This window comes from Scophthalmus maximus, chromosome 14 (assembly GCF_022379125.1).
Source record: "Scophthalmus maximus strain ysfricsl-2021 chromosome 14, ASM2237912v1, whole genome shotgun sequence".
Classification (NCBI taxonomy): Eukaryota; Metazoa; Chordata; class Actinopteri; order Pleuronectiformes; family Scophthalmidae; genus Scophthalmus; species Scophthalmus maximus.
The window spans coordinates 91,596-112,451 of NC_061528.1; the positions used below are offsets into that span (position 1 = coordinate 91,596).

At 44.7% G+C, this 20,856-nt stretch overlaps 1 protein-coding gene across 11 annotated transcripts in view; it reads left to right on the forward strand.

Moving 5' to 3' along the window:
* Positions 1-20,856, forward strand: part of ttn.2 (titin, tandem duplicate 2) — a 188,528-nt gene that overhangs the window by 27,371 nt on the left and 140,301 nt on the right. For 10 of the 11 annotated variants that reach the window (XM_047337112.1, XM_047337113.1, XM_047337114.1 and 7 more), the window contains exon 38: positions 14,868-15,146. In XM_047337112.1, the coding sequence (XP_047193068.1) occupies positions 14,868-15,146 (279 nt within the window). Of the gene's footprint in view, positions 1-14,867; positions 15,147-19,713; positions 19,952-20,044; positions 20,324-20,510; positions 20,790-20,856 lie in introns of those variants that run through there. The other variant, XM_047337122.1, reaches the window with a different exon arrangement.

A 20,856-nucleotide genomic window follows, 5' to 3' on the forward strand; every position in this document is an offset into this window, starting at 1 on the left:
GAAGTCACCGGCATTCACCAGCTCAGAGGAGCCTTCTCCGACACCGAGGACTTCCTGGATCATGGCCTTGTGTCAGCCAATCGCTGCTCCAGCAGAACATCTTCCGTCAGCTCATGGACAGACAACATGAAACCGTCTTTCACCAAGAAACTCAAGTTCCAGTCAGTTCTGGAGGGGGAACCAGTCGAGTTAAAATGTAAATTGATTGCTAGCCCTCAACCCACAATCCTCTGGTTCCATAACAATAGATCTATTCCTAAAGACCGTAGATGTAGGATCTGCACTGACAGCAAAATGCACATGTACACTACCAGCCTGGTTATTGATAGTATCAAAGAGAAGGACTCAGGAAGTTATAAGGTGATGGCGATAAACACAGAGGGTTCTGCTGAGTCCACAGCATCACTTTTGGTGTCACTTAGGGAAGAGCAGTCTGCAAACTACCTGGGCTTCGTAAGACGCTCTGCCAAAGCCCATGAAAGCATAGACACTATGGCAGAGCAGAGGAAGGAGAGGAAGTTTCGAGTTGAACTCAGGTGTGTAGGGTCTCCGTTTGACAGGATGTCCAAAGTCCATCAGGGAAGATCTCGGTCTAAGGATTCTCTGGTGCGTACAGTGTACTTCGGGTCTGGTTCGCATTCAAAAGAAAGAGAGTCAGAGAAAGAGTCAGAGTGTTTGGAAACTGCCTCTGAGCGTGCCCCATCTCCTCCCCCTATGTTTGACAGGTCCGAGCGCTTCAATGACAGATTCAGCGATATCTATTGTGACCGGCGCACCGGTGCCAGGTTCAGTGACAAGTTTAGTGACCGGTGCAGTGACAGGTACAGTGACAGGTTCAGTGACACTGAGAGCCTTCACAACGAGGTGAGAACAAAACTTACCACACTGCAGAGAGCTGTAAAACAGAAGAAGAGGCTTTCTATCTCCACCATGTCCTCCTCTGAGTTTGAGTTAGAATCAGTTACTAGTGAGCCAAGCTACACAGATTATGTTGAGAGGCTCCGGGTCAAGCCTGCCTCTCTGCCTGATGTCCAGCATTTCAATCGACCCTTTGATTTCGGGTTGAATCAGAAGGGATCAAGCAGGGATCCCTCTCGATCTCAAGCGAGGCATTCATTTGCGCCTCAGTCCAGAACCAGGGCTATTCAGATCATGAGAGGTGAGTTGGTTGATACACTTCTGCCACATAGAGAAAGGAAATCAGGGGAAATATATTCACAGACACTGGAGCATAGAAAAGTCAAGAGTTATGGTGAATCTCAGGCAGATGTTGCACTTAAGCAGATGTTAAGTGAGCATCACAGTGTGGTTGCTGACCCCAAGGTGGAGGCTATGCATGAAGAGGTTGAGCTGCGTCATCTTGGAGCCCCATACTCTGAAACAACAGAATACCCAGAAACTACAACAAACATCAAAAACAGGGACTCTGTCAGAATATCGGCTGCTAAAGAAATGTCCCTCAGTGAGTCAACCAGGCCTAAGCTAATCACATCTGCCAGGGAGAAGTGCCTTAGAGAAGCAATAATGACTGAAGACACAGTGACAACAGAAACAGCTGAGCCATACGAAGAGGAGTGTGCAGGTGAGTCTTTGAGGGCCAAGTATGAGAAGAGCCTTGAAGCTGAACGGATGGAGTGTGAGGAGAAACTCCTGGCCCTGCGGATCAGGAAATGGCAGCAAGGGAGTAGGGCATCAGAGGAGGAGACATTCCACCCTGAGACTGATCTGCCCTTGTTGGCAGAGACACAGTACATGGAGCCTGAGGGGCACATTTACTCCCGGCAGGAGGTGATGGAGAAAAGAACAACTGTGGAGACAGAGGCCATGCACTCGTCTTTCCATGAATCACCCAGAATGAAGGCAAAGTTGGTTGATCCAGAGATCGCAACTGTATCAACACCCAAATCACCTAAAGTGAAAGCCAGAGGAGAAGAGGAAACATCAACTTCCTTTTTTGAAAAGTCGGCCACAATGGAAGCAAGATTAGAAGAAATGGGAGGTGCTGCACCAGCAACGTTAGAACAAAATTTCCCAAGAATTAAAGCTAGAGCTGCTGAAGTGGAAGCAGAGTTGTCACCTAGAACAAAAGTCAGCGCAGAGGATAGACTTGGAGAGTCACCCAGACCAAAGCAAGCCAGGTCTATTAATGAAAGATTACTCAGTGAAGCAATAACACCTCACCACATAGAAACAGAAACGTTTAAGCCATATGAAGAGGAATATGAAGGTGATTCTTTGAGAGCTAAGTATGAGAAGAGTCTGGAAGCTGATCGGATGGAGTGTGAGGAGAAACTCCTGGCCCTGCGGATCAGGAAATGGCAGCACAGCATGCACATATCAGCAGATGAGCAATTCCACCCTGAAACTGATCTGCCCATGCCAACAGAGGCAAAGTACATGGAGCCTGAGCGGCACATTTACACCCAGCATGAGGTGATGGAGGAAAAAGCAACTGTAGACCATGTTACCATGTCAACGCCTAAGTCACCTAAAATAAAAGATAGAGTGGAAAGGGCTGAAACCTCTGTCCCCTTACCTGAAGCCAAAATAAAAAGCAGACCAGCAGAACTGGACACCGAGGCATCAGTCACGCTGGCACAAAAATCACCCAAAATGAAAGTTAAAGCAATACAAGTAGAAACTGAATCACTGCCTAGAACAAAAGCCAGAACAGAAAAAATGTTGTTTGATAAGACAAGAGAAGAGTGTGAGCTCCAGCTGTCAATGGAGAACATTTCGGAGCTGAAGAATGAGTGTGATAAGTTTGTCAGTGAAGAGGAGGCCTTGACTCAGCGGATCATGAAATGGCAGCAGGATGTTCTGATGGAACAAGAGCAATCTGTGAAGCAAGAGTCTGACTGGGTGGAGGGTTACTCGCCATTGCAGGCAAAAAGTACCTCTGAGGTTGGAAGAAATGTTGCAGATGCTCCTGCTTTAGAATCTGTTCCACAACTTGAAGTGGTCCGCAGCAGGGAAAATTCCCCAGATAAAACCCCAAAAGAAAAGTTACTCATGAGCGAGTCAGTAAGTTCTAGTGTCCAAGATCAGCAGGGTGAAAGCCTCCACTGGCCACCTGCCGGTGAGCTGCCCACAGAGGGGCGCGAGACCAGGTTGCAAAGGGACAGTGAGTACTTTGTAAGTGAGGAGGAAGCACTGGCTCAGCGCATCCTGAAATGGCAACAAGATGTTGTCGAACAAGAGGAAGTAGCTGAGCTTGAGTCTGAGTGGACTTCGGACAGTCAATGTAAACCATCTGGCTCCAGGTTGCCATTTGAGTCAATTGTTCCAACCTTTGATAGTAAACCCCATCATGAAACCCATCCCATGGACCTTCCGCCTCCACATGCAACACTTGCTGGTGAAGCCTTGCTAACTAAAAAACCTTCACCCCCTCAACGTGCAACTGGATACAAACCATCTCTTCCTCATGACTCTTCTTTTATATCAAGAGTTTCACCTACACATCCTGGTTTACCACACCATGCAGGTGTGCCTATTGAAAGTTCCTATGATTTAAAAACTGCTCCCGTAAAAGACACGATGGGTCGTGAAACTTCAGGAGATCAGAGATACTCTATAACCCAACTTACTAATGTGCCGTTTGAGGGATATAAACCCTCTGCTGAGGGTGAGAGCCCTCACAAGCCTTCTGGGAGACGTTCTCCATGCTGTATTTTACAAGAGGATCAGAAAAGAAAGGCCAAGAAGAGGTGGAGCATGGAGGAGTATGTTATGACTGTGGATAAATCCAGCAGTCAATGCATCAAGTCAGAGATTAAAGAAGAAAGAGGGGTGAGAGAGGAAATAGGGACTGCAAGAGACAGCAGTGAATGGAGACAACAGACGGGTTTTGCCGGTGTGAAGAGAGAAGATATAACTGAAGATTCAATAAGATCAAAACAAGGGGATGAAATTAGTGCAGACAGCGTTCAACCTGCAGCTACAAAGGAGAATGTGCAGAGAGTCCAAGGGGAGTCAAATTTAAAAGAGGATTTTCACAAAAGTCAAGAGTCTAAAAGGATAAAAGAAGTTGCTACAAGTACCGGAGGCTCGCTCCCAGTATTTGTGAAAGAAATATCGTCACTTAACGTAAAAATCAGTGAGATGTCAGAGTTTACTTGCCAGTTCCATGGTGACCCTCTGCCCACAGTCACATGGCTCAAAGATGGCCACCCATTAGCTCACAACCCTGACTATGATATCATGAGCAAATCTAACACATCAAAGCTCACTATCTACTATCCAACAACAGACCACGAGGGCACATATGACTGTGTCATCACTAATAAACACGGCAAATCCATCTGCAGCGCCACTCTCGAGATCTCAGACAAGAAGGTAATGAGAACGGTGAGTGTCACGCAGAAGGTGGTTGTTACAGAGGAGCTGGAAAAGGGTGAGGAAAACCAGGAGAGCCTGATAGAGGTGGAACTTCAGTCCTCCATGGATTTGGGAAAGACAACTCTACAGTTGCCTCAGGCAGTTGTCAATAGGCGCCGCTGTTCAGAGGAGTCTTTCAGGTCGTCCCCTGTAGAAATCAGAATTACTGCTGCCACTCCTGTCCCGGAGATGACTGAGGAAAGCATTGAGGAAAAATCTCAGGCTTTTACTGAGAAAACGTCTGATGTGCCCATTGATGAGGGAGCCTCCCAGACTGTCAAACATAAGTTCACTTTCTCCTTTGATGTGGCTGGCGAAGCTCCTCGCGTCAACAGCGAATTAGATAATATTACCTGTTCTGAAGGCCACACTGCTATATTAGAGTGTGTAATTACAGGTGAACCTGCCGCAGAAATGTTGTGGTTTTGTGATGATGTTTGCCTCAAAATTACAGGTGGAAAATATAGAGTTGAGGTTGATGATAAGTTGTACAGGCTGTATATCAACAGTTTCACATACACTGATGCTGGAGTGTACAAATGTGTTGCTAGAAATACACTTGGAGAGGTTGCTAGCATCTCTGATGTGTCATTTCAAGTTGCAGAGCCTGTACGAATTTCAAAGGCTGGTGGAGCTGAAGAGGATGATGGTTTTGCAGAGGATATTAAGAAACCTTCTGTATTCCACAAAGCTGGCATTACTAATCCTGAGGAAGGCATCATTCATACGAAAGATAAACCTATGGGCACACAAGCTCCATCTGAGGTAACAGCCATAGCCACAAAATCCAGACCTGTTGTCTCTAGAGAGCCCTTGACCATATCTGGCTGTGGTCTGCAGGCTTCTGCCGCTGTGATTAAAGTTTGTCAGATTAAACAAGCTTTTGAGTCTGACTCTCCCGTTGCATTGACAACCCCCCCATCTCCCGAGGAGCACAGAAAAGAAACGCATTTCCCTGAAGAGTTTATACCTGAGGTAATCTCCCTTGACCATCAGGAACAAGTCTTTGTGCTTAAACCTGACTCCATGCATGCAGAAGGTGGTAAGATATTTGCTACTACGGCAGTGGATCCATTAGATCCATGTGCTCTCAAAGCTGTACCCGATAGAACAGATTTCGTTCAAACTATACCTTTAGGATCCAAACCTGTCTTCAAGCCCACGTCCTCCCTGGAGGAAGACTGTGAGATGTGTGTGAAAGCAGGTGATGTTGAAGAGGGAGCATTTTTAGCAGAAAGTCGTAGTGTAGTTAAACAGTTTATGGAGGAAGTGCAGGAATCTCCAGAACTGGTCAGGCCAAAGCCACAGAAACCTGTTTGTTTTACCTTACAAAAGGAGGAGGGTGAGGGGCAGATGTTAGGAGAGGATACCTTTCATACATTTGACAGAACTGGCAGCTTCATTCCTTTCCAGTCTGAAAAAGTTCCTGCAGTAAAACGCTCTGTCAAGGCCTCAGCTCCACCTGAAGAAGCTGTTAAGCCTAAGATAATTTCCAAATCTTTCAAGCCTGTGAGACAAAGTGAAACTACAATGTCACTTTCTATTTACAATGAGGCTGAAACTGTGAGTGGGGCAAGTCTTGTGGAGGGGTTAACGGAAGTTGAACAACAAGGTTTAAAAACTGAGGGATGTGTTCTTATGCCTGGGATTCAGCATGTGAGTGAGGAGGTTGAACTTGTCGGTGAGGAGCTAATTGCAATCCAAGAACCCTCAATGGACATTGGTGTCTTCCTTAGTATGACGGACTCCCAGGGTGATGTAATGGATTTAGCAGAGGAAATAGTGGCTTGTGACGTAGTTGAACCTCATATACAAATCAGGAGCGAAAAAGAGAGGTTTGATGGCCAAGTCAAGGCTGAACTTAAACCTTTGATTGTTAAGCCCAATGCAAAAAGAGTTGAACTACTCAGTTTGTCTGTGGTTGATGCTGCCCAGGGACAGGAAATCTGTACTTTAGACGGGACCTCAACAGCTGATGCTGGGGCAGCGGCAGCAGCAGTTGGCTCCATGGAGGAAGAGGAGGTAACTTTTGGTGCTGTGTACAACTACTACAACCCTCCAATAGACTGGGGAAGGCCACTGTCCCCTGAGTCTGAGATGTCGATAGAGATTGGCAGCACTGTGAGCGAAGAGCTAGCAGAGGTAGCTGAGCGGTTCTATACCCCAGGTTCCTCTACAGAGGTTTCGCAGCCAATTGCAGAGTCCTTGCACACTTCCAAGTCTCCAATGTCCTTCCATACTCCCAGTTCTGATACACCAGGTGGGTTTATGACCCCTCCGGAGTATCCATTCTCCCCTGCAGAACATAAGAGACCCTCAACAGGAGACTCCAGTGAGAAGTTCTTCTCACCAGTTCAGTTCCTGGCATCTCCAGCTGATGATTGCATTGAAACAATAAACCTGGATGAGAATCAATTCCTCACCAGGGGTAGAGGGTCACTAGGTCTGGTTACCCTTCAGGAGAAAGTGCAGGGAATCCCTCCCGCCTTCCTCAAACCTCTCATCAAGAAACGAATGTTTGAAAATGAGTCACTAACGTTTTGTGCTGAGGTGTTCGGCCTACCTTCCCCTGAGGTAAAGTGGTTCTGCAACAAAACACAACTGGTGGCTGCTGAAAGAGTCATAATGGAGAGAGATGGTGATAGCATCTCACTTACAATCCTCAATGTCACTAAAGCAGACCAGGGAGAGTATATCTGTGAGGCTGTGAACTATGTTGGCGAAGCCAGAAGTGTTGCTTTAGTTGTAGTTGTATCACAGGAAGTGAGGTTCCTGCCTGCCCCACCTGCTGTCACTCATCAACATGTGATGGAGTTTGATGTGGAGGAAGATGACTCCTCTCGTTCTCCATCTCCTCAGGAAATTCTGCTTGAAGTGGAACTGGATGAAAACGAGGTGAAAGAATTTGAGAAACAGGTGAAGATCATCACCATTCCTGAGTACACGGCTGACAACAAGAGCATGATCATATCGTTGGATGTGTTACCGAGTATTTATGAGGAGGGTGCTGTGGACTTTGTCACCCAGGAGCATGATGATTTGAAAATAGCCTTTGAGGTCACTGAGATGCCTCCGAGGTTCATCAATCCCATCTGTGATATGGAAACCCCAGAGGGAACCACTGTCATGTTTGAGTGTTCACTGATGGGAATTCCATCTCCCATTGTGTCCTGGTTCAGAGGGGACAAGAAAATCTCTCACAATAACAAAAGATACTTGCACTCATCCGATGGAGACAACCACTTCCTGAAGATCTGTCAAGTGTCATCCCAGGATAGTGGAGTGTATACCTGCAGAGCTATTAACGTTGTTGGGGAGACTCTGTGTAGGGCCTCCCTGGTGGTGATAAACGCCAAAGTTTTCTCAGGGAAGACCAGAGGTCGGGAACTGACCGCCGTGTCCCTCGGAAGTGCTAAAATAAAGCCACAGAAGTTTGACTTGATGGTCGGCAACACGTCGTTTGATGGGGAACAGGTGTCAGAAATTGAGCTTGAGTTTGAATTTGAGCAAGAGCCAGATGAGTCGCAGCGGGCCGTCAGGCTAGTTGCCAACACTGACAGAGAAATGAGCGAACAGGGAGATAAATATGTTAGCATTAACTTTGATGTATTTGCTGAGCCAGCAAAAGATGACAAGGTGGAGTTCAAAGGGAAGTCCTCTGATATGTGCAGCTTCCAATTTCAGGTGACAGAGACGCCACCTAAATGTATCATCCCACTGACTAACGTTACTGCGGCAGTAGGGACGCCCGTTATCCTCCAGTGTCTGGTTAGCGGTAAACCAAACCCCACCGCTGAGTGGTACAAAGACGGAGACTGCGTCATAGACAGCAGGTGTATAATCCAGGAAAAAACTGCAGGCCACTTCAACCTGCTAATTATGAATGTGACCCAGAGTGATGCTGGCGAGTATAAATGCATAATCCAAAACTCAGCCGGCAGCATTGAAACTACAGCACTGCTGAAGGTGTTTTAGAGGTTGAAGGTCTAGGGCTGGTTTAAACTTACTATCCACGTTGTTTTGTTGTTTTACCGATTACTTCTTTAACCAGGCTGTTCTCACGTTATACGGTGTGGTTTATTGTTGCCATTAAAACAAAACTTTATACTAGGATATCGCTTAGTAGAGCTCAGACCGTCACCAAGGTCCAAGAGTCTCCTTATAGAACCATATTTGAATCCACTAGATTTTTATTTGGATCTAAACCAAACCTCTCACACTCATAGAATCAGTCACTAAATGTGTCTGAATGTTTTCATCTCACCTTATCTCTCACAATGTTAAAGAAAGAGATTTTTAAAAAATCCTGCCTCCGCCCCTTGGTCCAGATCCACACCAACATTTAATAGATTATTTCTTGGTCCGTGTTAAGTCCTTCCACCAAGTCTACTGGAAATCTGTTTCGGGGTTTTTCATCCTGTTGACAAACAAACGGACAGGTGAAAACATAACCTCCTTGGCAGAGGTCAATAATAGAGACTAAAACTGTAAAACGTATTATTGATCAATTTAATACTTATTAGAATTAAAATCAATTCTAATAATTCCAAAATTAACATTTCAAGCACTCACAATATCAAGAGTAAATTACAGAATCTCTAGAATATATTGTCATATCACATGAATGATTCAGTTGATTTAGTCATTTTGTTGCCATATTGGATTTCTGTGTGAGTTTGCTGCTTGTGAAAGTTGTTTTTGGATCTTGAAGTAAGTTGGTACTCCGTAGTAAAGTTGATTGATAACTAATTCAAAAATAGATAAAACTAACCCTTTTCTAAATTTAAATGTAAGTTTTGATGTTTTGTACATATGTGTAATTTTAAGCATGAATGAGTACAATGTATTAGGGAAGAAGTAAAAGCAAATTTGGCATTGAGATAGAAATTACTGGATTATTTGTACAGACACCATGTTGGTTTATCTCAGAGTTTGTATATTAAAATATTTGATGATCTACAGTTTGAGTCTGAACTTTTTTTTAAAAAAAACAATTATTTTCTAAAATTACCAAACGTTCATTTTAGCAAATTTAAGGACCAAAGGAAAAACCACTGCATGTTGGTATCATTTAATTTCGTTCAATATAATTACTAGACTAAACCTAGTATAAAGTATAATAATTAAGTGAAACAGACTGAATGTACATTGATGCATCAAACCCTCATGTGATCATTGTGAAAAAATGCAAAAGCTATTTTTACTTGTGTGAGATTTAAATGTTTTTTTGTCTATTTAGCTTATAATTATGATCATAATATCATCATTATTAATTTAGAAAATTATTAAAATCGAACAGTAATTAAAGTTAAAAGCAAACCTTAAGAATGAAACCAAACTTTTTGATTTATCATCACAAACAATTAACCAGAGAAATGAATCACTTTCTTTAGCTGAGAATCATCTTTTCTTTTGGGGAAAATGTGTTTTTTTTACTCTGTCAGCGCTTGGCGGCGCTTACGTGAAGTCATTCACCGTTAAAACATTATATGTTACTGTTAATATGTGTGTGGTTTCATATTTGTGTGACACCACACACATATTGTTTCATACCGGTTTCATATTTTAGTGACATATAGTTCGTAGTAGGGCTGTCTTTATTGACTTAGTCGAAGAATTGTGTTTATCAACTCAGAGACTACATGTTAATATTTTTCTTTTTCGTAATTTGGGTTAGAAATGAGGTTGGAGAAAATTAAAATCCAAAGTCTAAATAAAATGTCATGACTATGTTTGTGTCTTTAATCAACTTAATGGTTTTTGGGAGAAATCCCATAACTATTAGTTGACTAAGAATTTCTGAACTGAAGGAAAGCCCTCGTATTTATTTTTATGAATTAATATGATAGTTTTTGTGTTGTGGACATATTTTCAGTCTTGCTCAATATTTCCTGACAGAACGTTGTAGCACCACCATCACCACTGTGGAGGAACAAGAGGAAACCTACTACACTGGTGTCCAGTTACCACAGAAAACAAAAACACTTGAACTCAAACCAGAATCCAAACGTTACTCTTCCACTTTAGAGAAGAAAAAAGAAAAGCCAGTTTTCCTCAGCCAGCTCTCCCCAGCAGCTGTGACCACCGGGGAAACTGCCAGGTTCACCATCAAAGTGTCCGGCTTTCCGAAGCCGACGGTTCAATGGTCTCATAACGGAAAAGAGATTAAGAGCTCCTCAATATACCAGCTGATTGAGGAGAGGGAGGAGTACATGTTAGTAATCACAAAGGTCACATCTGAGTATGAAGGCGAGTACTCCTGCACTGCCACCAACAGATTTGGACAGACAACATGCACCACGTACCTAGAAGTGAAAAAGCCTGATGTTAGCCAAGCAGAGAAATGGGTTGAGAAGATGTTCAAGATCACAGGTCAGCCTCCGACTTTCACGGTACAGATCCAACCTGTGAGGTGCTTGGAAGGAGGAGAGGTTTATTTTAATTACAAGGCCAGCGGTGATCCTGTCCCTGATGTGAAGTGGTTCAAGGGAGCTTTCCAGATCCAGCCAAGTAGAAACTATGTAATTACAGTCAACCCAGATGGATCTGGCTCAATCTATTTGAAGAGCATCAAACAGGAAGACAGTGGCTTGTATACCTGTAAAGCCTCTAACCGTTTTGGGGAGGCAGCTTGTAGTGCTGAGCTTGTGGTGTTTAGAGAATCTGTCTCTGTTTCTCACAAACAGGAGCAGCTGACAGTCGTTCAGAAGAAAGGTTATAAGGTTTCAATGACCGAACAGGCAACCGAGTCTCGCTTGTACCAGGTCAGCCTCCCAGGCCAGGACAGAGCCAGGTCAGATCAGATGGTTTACACCATCGGCACTGAAGACCGGCAGATAATTCCCAGCGAGCAAGTGGGCTCTCTTAGAGAGCTAGATATCTCTGCTGCAACTATTCATCGTGAGCAGCTGACCCACCAGGCAGCAGTGCTTCAGTCTCATGAGATGGAGGAGAGGGTGTCTGTGGTTCCTACCCACCCCCCTCAGGCCTCAGCTGTTCCTGCAAAGCAGCTTCATATGGCAACATTTACATCGTCTGTCGAAGAGAGTCAGGACTTCACAGAGCAGCACTGTGATCGTATTCAAAGCCCTGAGGTCATTGAGGTTCAGGCAGCTAGAGAAAAAAGGTCAAAGGTGATGACAGCTGTTGCTGAGGAGCTCAACCCACTCTCTACTGTTAGCACAGAACCTCTGGCTGCCAGGAAGTCTGTGATGGTCAGGCCCACTTCAGAACCTAAACATCTAGTTAGCGGGCATCAAGTTGAGTCACAACTGTCTATCCTTAAAGAGCAGTTTCAGGACATCCCCATGCCACAGCAGGAGAAGAGTTACAAGGTTAAGGAAGGAGTTAAGATTTTATACTCGGCCCAGTCTGCAGAACAACAGCTTCTTGCAGAAGGTCACACATCTGAACTAGCAACAGCAGATTCTGCTGTAAGCTCTTCCATTAGGAAAGAACAGCACCGACCTGTCTTGGCTTTGGTCAGCGAGTCTAAACAGACTCTTTCCAAGGAGACAAAATTTTCCGTGCAGAGGCCTGCTGAGGAGTCAGCCCGTCTTTGTAAGGATGAAATCATGAAGGCAGCTCTAGCGGCTGAAGAGAAGCAGATGCTGCAGGCTGAGCTCTCACAGGAGCTGCCAAGTATATCCAGTGCAATGTCCATTCAGTCTCAGGTAGAAGGGGAGCAGTTGTTGCACCTGCAGGTTATCACAGACCAGGACCTCCTCCCGTCTGAAAGTAGCTTCACCTGTGAGAAACCAGTCCCAGAGCAGGCAAGAACCAGGAAAAGTCCCACTCTACTGCACACTGTTAGCCAGGATGAGCAGAGGACTGTAGTTTGTGAGGACACATCAGAGTTTGAGGCCAAGGCCAGCACTATGACCATTCAGCCCCAGAAAGAGGGCCCTACTTTACTGCATCTCCAGTCAACACAACCTGTGGAGGCGCTACCCAAAGAGGGCATTCTCATTACTGAGAAGCCAAATCAGCAGGTGGCAGCACAGAAACAGGAAAAAACCAGGAGCCATGCAGCCATCTCAGAAGAGAGAAGGGAGCTCACAGCAAATTATCACATGGAGCTAGATTTGTCTGTGACTGGAGTTCAGTCTCAGCTTCGAACTGAGCCCAGGCCACAAAACATCCTCCAGCTCTCCTACCAGCCCATGCAGCTTCCAAAGGAAATGCCAGTTACGACTGACATCAAGCAACAGCGGGCTTTGGTGCAGAGGGAGGATCGCTGGAATGTGATACATGTCACCAGTGTGGCAGATAGTCAGGCCCTAGAAGAGGGTCACACAGTGAATCTTACTGCTGCGGATAAATGCACTTGCCATATGGCTGTAGAGCCAAAAGTTCCCTCAGAGCCTGTTCAGATCGAGGAGAAGGAGATCTCCACTGAGAGTAGTGTCCTTCTAGAGGCAGCAGAACAGGACTTTGCAGTTCAGATCCAGGAGGGCCAGTCGGTCAGGCAGTCGATAGTGATGGATGAGAAGCAGATATTTACGGGTGGGCTCTCTCAGGAGATCACCAAATCTGAGTCCACTAAAGTTGCTGTCACCACACAGCCTAAACTGTCCCTTATGGCATCCGAATCAAAAGACAGCACAGCTCTTCCCAAAGAGATGATGTTTGTAATTCAGATTCCCAAACCATCCAGCCTGAATATACGGCATCAGCTGAGAGACGCCTTACAGTCTGCTACTGCCAGGGACCAGCCAGTGTTACTGGCTGATGTCGTAGACAGGTTACAAGCTGTAGAAGTACAGGAAGTGAAGGTTCAACGAGAGCCCAAACGGGCCATGTTCACATACCTTATTACAACCACAGGTGCCCCCATGGAGATCACTCTGGCTATTGAGGGTAAATACCCTCAGACCGCTGACCTCAGAACTGAACTTCATGCAGCTTTCCACTCCATATTGTACCAGGAAGCTCATGTTCTTGCTTCAGAACAGCCAGGCACTATGCAGCTTGACAAACCTCAGAGGGCACACGTAACCTCGGCAAGCTCTAAGCAAATGTTGTCGTCAATGGTAGAGACTGTGAGCGTGGCAGAGAGTGCAGCAGATTTCACCGGCATTAAATCTCAGGTTGCTGCACTTAAGACAGAGCCTAAAACAGCAGTTGAATGTGCTGCAGCTGAACAACAGGTTGTGATGCAGGAATCTAAGGCAGCAAAAATGGAACAGTTCATCTCATCCCAGATGAAAATTTCCACTGAGGCTCACACAGCTTTTGAGCAGTCGGTGCAGGTGTCAAGCCAGGAGGTGAGGTCTGTAGAGCTGAGAAGCCGAGAAAGAGACGAAGGGGCAGCTATTCTTACCACTGCCCTTCCTCATTCCACTGTCCCCACCGAACAGGTGGTGGATGCCAGCATCCAGAGGGAGCATAGGGAGGAGATCTTCAAAGAGGAGATAACAGTGTCCAGGCCAGAACAGAGAGAGCACCCTGTAATAGTCACCTCCCTTGAAGACCTATCTATTGAAGAAGATAGTAAAGTAACCTTTAGTGCCACAGTTAAGTATGTTACCAAAGTTAATTGGTTTTTCAATGGACAATTGGTAAAATCTGGCAAAGAGTTCAAGTGTTCTAAAGACCATGACACATACACACTGGTTATCAACAAGGTTGTGAAGGAGAAGCATCAAGGAGAATATGTTTGTGAGGCTGAGAATGATACCGGCAGGACGACAACATCTTCAAGACTCACTGTGGTCTCAAGAGGTTTGACAAAAGGAAAAATCATTGTGTCATTCATTCACTCATTCATCCATTTTCTCGGAGAACAACTAATCATTCACATAGACTGGTTCATTTCAGACCTTTGTCTTCACTTTCAATGATGCATTTGTCACTTTGGTCTCTTTATTCATTTCATAGCTCGGCATGGGCCACTGGATTGTACTAACTCACCATGTCTTGTTTATTCCATATCATGTAATGGTCAGTAACAACCTAAAGACCAGAACCATCACTGCCATGCAAGTCTAGCTTAAGACTCAGTCGAAGACAAGCACCTTGCTTTAATGGTTGTGGTGATCCCGGCCTTCAGGCAATGTTCACAGTCTTTCCATGGTCACTATGGCATGTCGATGGGCAAAGGTTCCTTTGTTTTAAGCCCATGTTCTGTCACATTCCCTTTGGTTCATTCTCTCCATTTCTGCAATTTCCCCTTGCATGATCTCAGGGCTTCAACTTGACATTGCTTCATCGTCCACAAATCCTTTGTCTTTCCTCCCTTTAGCTTGAACCCTAGCCCCATGAGGATCATGTACAATCTTAACATCGTCTTTCAGGCAGTTTGTTTGAAACCATGGGGCTAATGTTCTTGCTATCTTTCTCCTCCACAGTCACTCCTGACTTGCTGTCCACCATTGTTTTACATTTCACCATATTTGTTCCTTATCTGTCAAATGTTTTTTTTTTTTACCCGTTTCATAGATTGCATTTCTAACATTTGCCCTTTACTCTGTCTGTGTGTGCCTCAGTGCCACCTGTCTTTAGGCAGAAAATCACACCCCTGGAGATAAATGTTGGTGACCACGCCAAGCTCGAATGTGAGATTGAGGAGGCTCCAAGTGTGACCTTCAAATGGTACAAGTCTGGAGTTGAGATCAGACAGAGCGACAAGTATCGGATCCTCAGCACCCACAGCAGTTCCTCTCTGGAGCTCCTGAACCCAGTCAAAGCCGACAGCGGTGAATTCACCTGCAAGGCTTCAAACCAGCAAGGCACCGACAGCTGCACCACCTCGCTCATCGTCACCGGTAAGACCCTGTGGGACATTTTTCAAATCATCACTTTACTCTGTGTTTGAGAGAGAGAGAGAATTATATACACATATGCATGTGATGATGTGTTTAAAAACTGTATCTGGTGTCACGTTTGGCAAGATATGATATGTTCTCATGTTTAAACCTACATCGTTCAACAAGTTGGGACTGCACTTTTGGTTCAAAATTTTGTATGTTCTACCTGCTCTCCATAGAAATGTACCCGCCGATATTTGTATCAAAACCAGACCCAATGACTTTATATGTGGGCAAACAAGCTGTGTTCCAGTGCTCGCTCACTGGATCCTCACCCATGGAGGTTGTGTGGCACAAGGACAACATAGCCATCTCCCCTGAGGGGAAACATGTCATGAAATGTGAAAAGAACAAGTATTCCTTTCACATTCAATCTCTTGAGCTGACCGATCAGGGAGTGTACCTGTGCAAGGCCTCCAACAGCGTCGGAACTGCGACCTTTACTGCAGAACTCAAGGTTATCAACAAGCCCAGCTTTGTTAAGACCTTTGAGTCAGTGTCAGCTGCTGTCAATGACCTGCTGAGACTGGAGTGCCAGGTGGATGAGGACACAGGTGTAACCATCACCTGGACCAGGGATGGCAAGAAAGTCCACCAGAGCATGGATTCTAAACTGTCCTTTGAGGACAAGGTGGCTGTACTTGAGATACCCAAGTCCAAAGTGAAGGACTCTGGGAAATATGTGTGCACAGCCACTAATGAGGCTGGGAGCTCGTCCTGTGAGGCTGTGGTGACAGTTCAAGGTAAGATCTAAACAATGATCTTTCCGTTAGCTTTGATGAAAATATGTATTCCTTCAAATGAGCTGGTGGGTTATTGCTGACAACTGCGAGCTGATACTAACACTGTGCACTGCTGTCTTCTTACCTTCTCTTTTGGATTCTTCTGTTTGGTTATTTTTATTTTTATTTTTTTTACTTTTTCTTCTTTTAAAAATGTTTAAAAATCTTGGTGTTTCTTACCTGAACACTGATTTCAGAGCCCCCAGCCTTTGTCAAGAAAATGGAATCTAAGATAACATGGAAACAGGGTATAGCTGCACGCTTACAGTGCACTGTCAAAGGATCGCCCCAACTTCACATACACTGGTTCTGGAATGAGAGAGACCTCAGTGATGGAGAAAAATATAAAATCTCTTCCAAAAATGGAGTTGCCACTTTGGAGATAATGAACCTTCTTGTCATGGACAGTGGAAGTTACACCTGCGAGGTGTCGAATAATGCCGGCAGCGAGAGCTGCAACACTCTTATCGCTGTTAAAGGTTTGTCATGTCTTTACTCATTTACCTTTCATTCACTGTTCAGTTCATACAACTTTTGGTATTAACAACACACACTTTGACACCAGAGCCACCTACCATTAGAAAAGAGCTTCAGACAGTGGAGGCGGTGAAGGGAGCCGCAGCTCAGCTGGAGTGTGAGATCACAGGGACGGGTCCTTTTGAAATCAGTTGGTTAAAAAATAAGAAAACCATCACCGGTGATCAGAAATATAAAATAATCTCCCAAGATTCCTTGTCAAGACTGGAGATCCAGACCTTTGAAAGTGCAGATGTTGGAGATTATCAGTGTGTCATATCCAATGATGTGGGGAAAGTTGCCACTAAGGCCTTAGCTAAACTTAAAGGTTAGTAAACCTGAGTTATCGATTGTGCTTTTATCTCACGCCTTAGATTCAGTTTTAACTGATAATGTGTCTTTACAGAGCCACCGACCTTCTCAAAGAGGGTAGAGAGTGCCACAGCAGTGTTGGGAAATACAGTCAAACTACAGGGAACCATTAAGGGCTCAGCTCCCATCACTGTTAAATGGATGAAAGACTCTGAAATACTGAGAGACGATGATCCAAATATCAAGGTGGTGTTTGAGAACAATGTTGCCAGCTTGTTAATAACAACAGTCGCTATCAGCCATGGCGGCAAGTACTCGTGTCATGCTGAGAACGAGGCTGGGCAACAAAAATGTGAAGCCACCTTGACTGTGCAAGGTCAGATGACATTTGATGCAGAAATTTTAGTTCCGAAATTGAGTTTTATCGATTCTTGTGTCCTCAATAACAAACGGGTTTGTCTTATCTCAGAACCTGCCAGAATCGTAGAACCTGCCGAGTCCATTAGTGTGACTGCAGGAGATTCAGCCACATTGGAGTGCACCATATCTGGAAGCCCAGACCTCAAAGTGAAATGGTTTAAAGATGGGAAGGAGATGATAAGTGGCCGTAAATATAAGATGACTCTGAAGGACAATGTTGCCACCATGAAGATTCTTGCGGCAGAGAAAGGAGATACTTCAGAGTACAAGATGGAGGTGTTGAATAAAGTTGGGAAAGACCAGTGCACAAGCTCAGTCACTGTCTTAGGTTAGTTCCTAGTTTCTGTTTTACAAATAAACAAGTTCTAGTCACTTTAGTCGCTAGTTCGTACTGTTACATGTTTTTGTATGTACATTAAGTTGAGGTCTTACAACGTTGCAGTAGTTTCAATTGTAAGTAAAGACAGTGTGTTTAAGGGAGTTTCATCTGCTTAGTGATTCACAATGAAACTGTTTTAACACATGAGATGTCTCTTTCAACAACCAGATCGCATAATGCCTCCCACTTTCACCAAGACCCTGAAAAGAGTTGATGGCAATGTTGGTAATGACATCTCCATGGAGTCTAAGGTGTCGGGGTCCCAACCGATGACCATATCTTGGTTCAAAGATGACCAGGAGATCATGCCTGGATCCAAATTCCAGCCTGAGTTCAAAGACAGCTCTGCTACACTGAGAATAATTCGGCTGGAGAAGGCTGACTCTGGAGTTTACAAATGCAGAGCCACCAATTCAGCCGGCTTTAAAGAAACCAGCGGCACGCTCTATGTCAAAGGTGGTGACTGCTTTTCTCTTGCTGTGCTACTTGTTGTGTACCATCCTTGAGCGATTTCATGCTTATATGAAATGCAAATTTTGTTTTGTCACCGGCCACCAGAGCCCCCAGTGTTCACCATGAAACCAGAGAACCAGGATGTTATACCAGGAACCACCATTTCCTTCAAAGCAGCCTTCACTGGAACAGCTCCTTTGTCTGTTAAGTGGTTCAGAGAGGAGAAAGAGATTATAACTGGAGGCACATGTTTCATAAAGAAAGACGCCTCTTCAAGCTCTTTGGAGCTTCACTCTGTGAAACCCAGTGATTCTGCCAAATACACATGCCAAGTCTCCAACGATGCTGGGAAGGTGGATTGCACCGTGGTGCTCTTTGTGAAAGGTGCCCATCTTCAGTGTCATATGCGGCTGCATGAACATGTCCTGCCCTTCCCGAGTGACATCAATACACCTTTTGATACTAACATAATGTCTTCCATCTGATAACGAATGTTAACCTCTTCTCTCAGAACCTCCCGTGTTTGTGAGGAAGCTTGAGACGACCAAGCTCGTTACCAGCAGTGACTCGGCCAGGCTGGAGTGCAGAGTGACGGGCAGCCCCGTTATCACTTTCAAGTGGTTCAAAGATGAGTTGGAGATCAGCTCCAGTCATAAATACACAATGGCTGTGACTGACTTAGTGGCATCCTTGGAAGTGGTCGACTGTATTGTAGAGGATAGTGGAGATTATGTGTGTGAGGCGTCCAGCGAGGCTGGTAGTGACCGCTGCAGCAGCACTGTGACAGTTAAAGGTTGGTTCAGGTTTACAGATGCTTCTCCCAGAACTGTCACTTAAACTGCTTTTGTTGGAGTTCCCAATAAAACATTAATGGATTAAAGCAACATCATGCAACTTTTGTCACCTTAAACCTTCATCTTGTAAATGCTGTTGATGGTTCAGTGAGTGTGAACATGAAGGATGGAGCCTCTGTCATTCTGTTCTGTCTCTATGTTACTCTGGTGAGCAGGTATGATCTCCTGTGAGAAGTGTGGAACTGACTGAAAGTCAAAGATTCAACTGAAACAATCAGGCCCAGTGAGTTCCAGAGTGAAGCGGAACTGTAAAAAACAGCGTTTATGTTCAACATTCAGCAGCAAACTGTTAAAAAATTTAAAACTTTGAAAAGTGTTGATTTCTCCGCTCAACACTTTGGTTTTTTCATAGATGAAAACCACTTCATTGCTTTCACACAAAGCCAGACAGAGTTAATAACCATGTGAGACTGCAGAGGGCGCTGCTGCCCAGGAACAGTTGCATAGTGTTGATTTAAGACTTTATTGTGACATTGACGACATTTGGGTTTTCTTCAGTTCTAATGACAAACCAGCATGAGTGTTGTCAAGACGTCATGCTGGTGGACCAGTACATAACTCGTGAGACGATGACTAAAATGGATCAGAGCCTCAAAAAATTGAGAAAGGGTTTTATGTCATCGGAACTGAAGACGTCATTCAGAAAAACAAATCTTCAGTGTCCTAATAAAATGCCGATAATTTTTTTAGTTTGTTATTTGGTATCACCATCACATCATTCTTGTGTAGTCCAGTGTAAGTCCTCACACGTACGATGTTTTCTCCTAGAACCACCATCGTTTGTGCGTAGCTTGGAGCCAAAAGATGTGGTGAAAGGTTCTGAGATGATGCTGGAAAGCCAAGTCTCCGGTTCTGCCCCTATCACTGTGTCGTTTTATAAAAACACAAAGCTGATTAGGAATGACAAGAGACACAGGATCACTGTGAAAGAGGAGCTGATAACCTTACAGGTGCTTGCAGTGGAGGCCGGAGATGTCGGTTCGTACCAGTGTGTGGTTGAGAATGAAGTGGGGAGGGCCTCCTGTGATTGTCAAGTTACTCTCAAAGGTTGGTTCAGATGTTATGGATTTATGAAGTCTGAATCTGCGAGGTTGGGATTTCAAGATGCCAATAATATTAGTCTTAATTTTATCCTTGTAGAACCACCATCTTTTGTGCAAAAGCTGGAGAACCTCAGTTTGTTGGTGGGGAAGGAGGTTTCTCTAAGGTGCACACTGAAGGGCTCAGAACCTATGACTGTGTCCTGGCTTAAAGACAACCATGAGCTCAAAGAGGCTGAAAACATTCAGATTACATATGAGAACCAGACTGCTCTGCTGCACATCAACCATTTACAGAGCAAACATGGCGGCAAATACTCCTGCCAGGTGCAGAATCAGGCCGGGAGCCAAACCTGCTCTGCTGTGTTGACAGTCAAAGGTTGGTGAACGTGTATTTGAAAATGAATAATGTTTGATGATGTTTATCAACTCATGATGTCAAACATTTTTAATTTTACTACCATGAAGTTTCCTTCAAGTGTTTTAAGTTTCCTTCTTAGTCCATCTCTGTAATATCGTACGTCAGGGACCAGATTCTTTGTTGACAGTTCTGTTTGACATCTCAGAGCCAGCGAAGGTCACAGAGGAGGCCAAGTCTGTCAGTGTGACTCAGGGGGATCCAGCCACGCTGGAGGCCAGGTTCTCAGGCACAAAAGCCCTGAAGGCCCGATGGCTGAAGGAAGGCAAGGAAATAACATCAGGCCAGAGATATAAAGTACAGAGCACGGACACTAGCTCTGTGCTTAAGATTATCAAAACTCAGAAAAGTGATGGCGGTGAATACACCTTTGAGGTTTCAAATGATGTCGGCCAAAGTTTTTGCGAAGCGACGCTCACCGTTCTTGGTCAGTTCTTAATGTGTTCGATAGAACCTCACATTTGTTTTATTTAACTTCATTTTACTTTGAACGT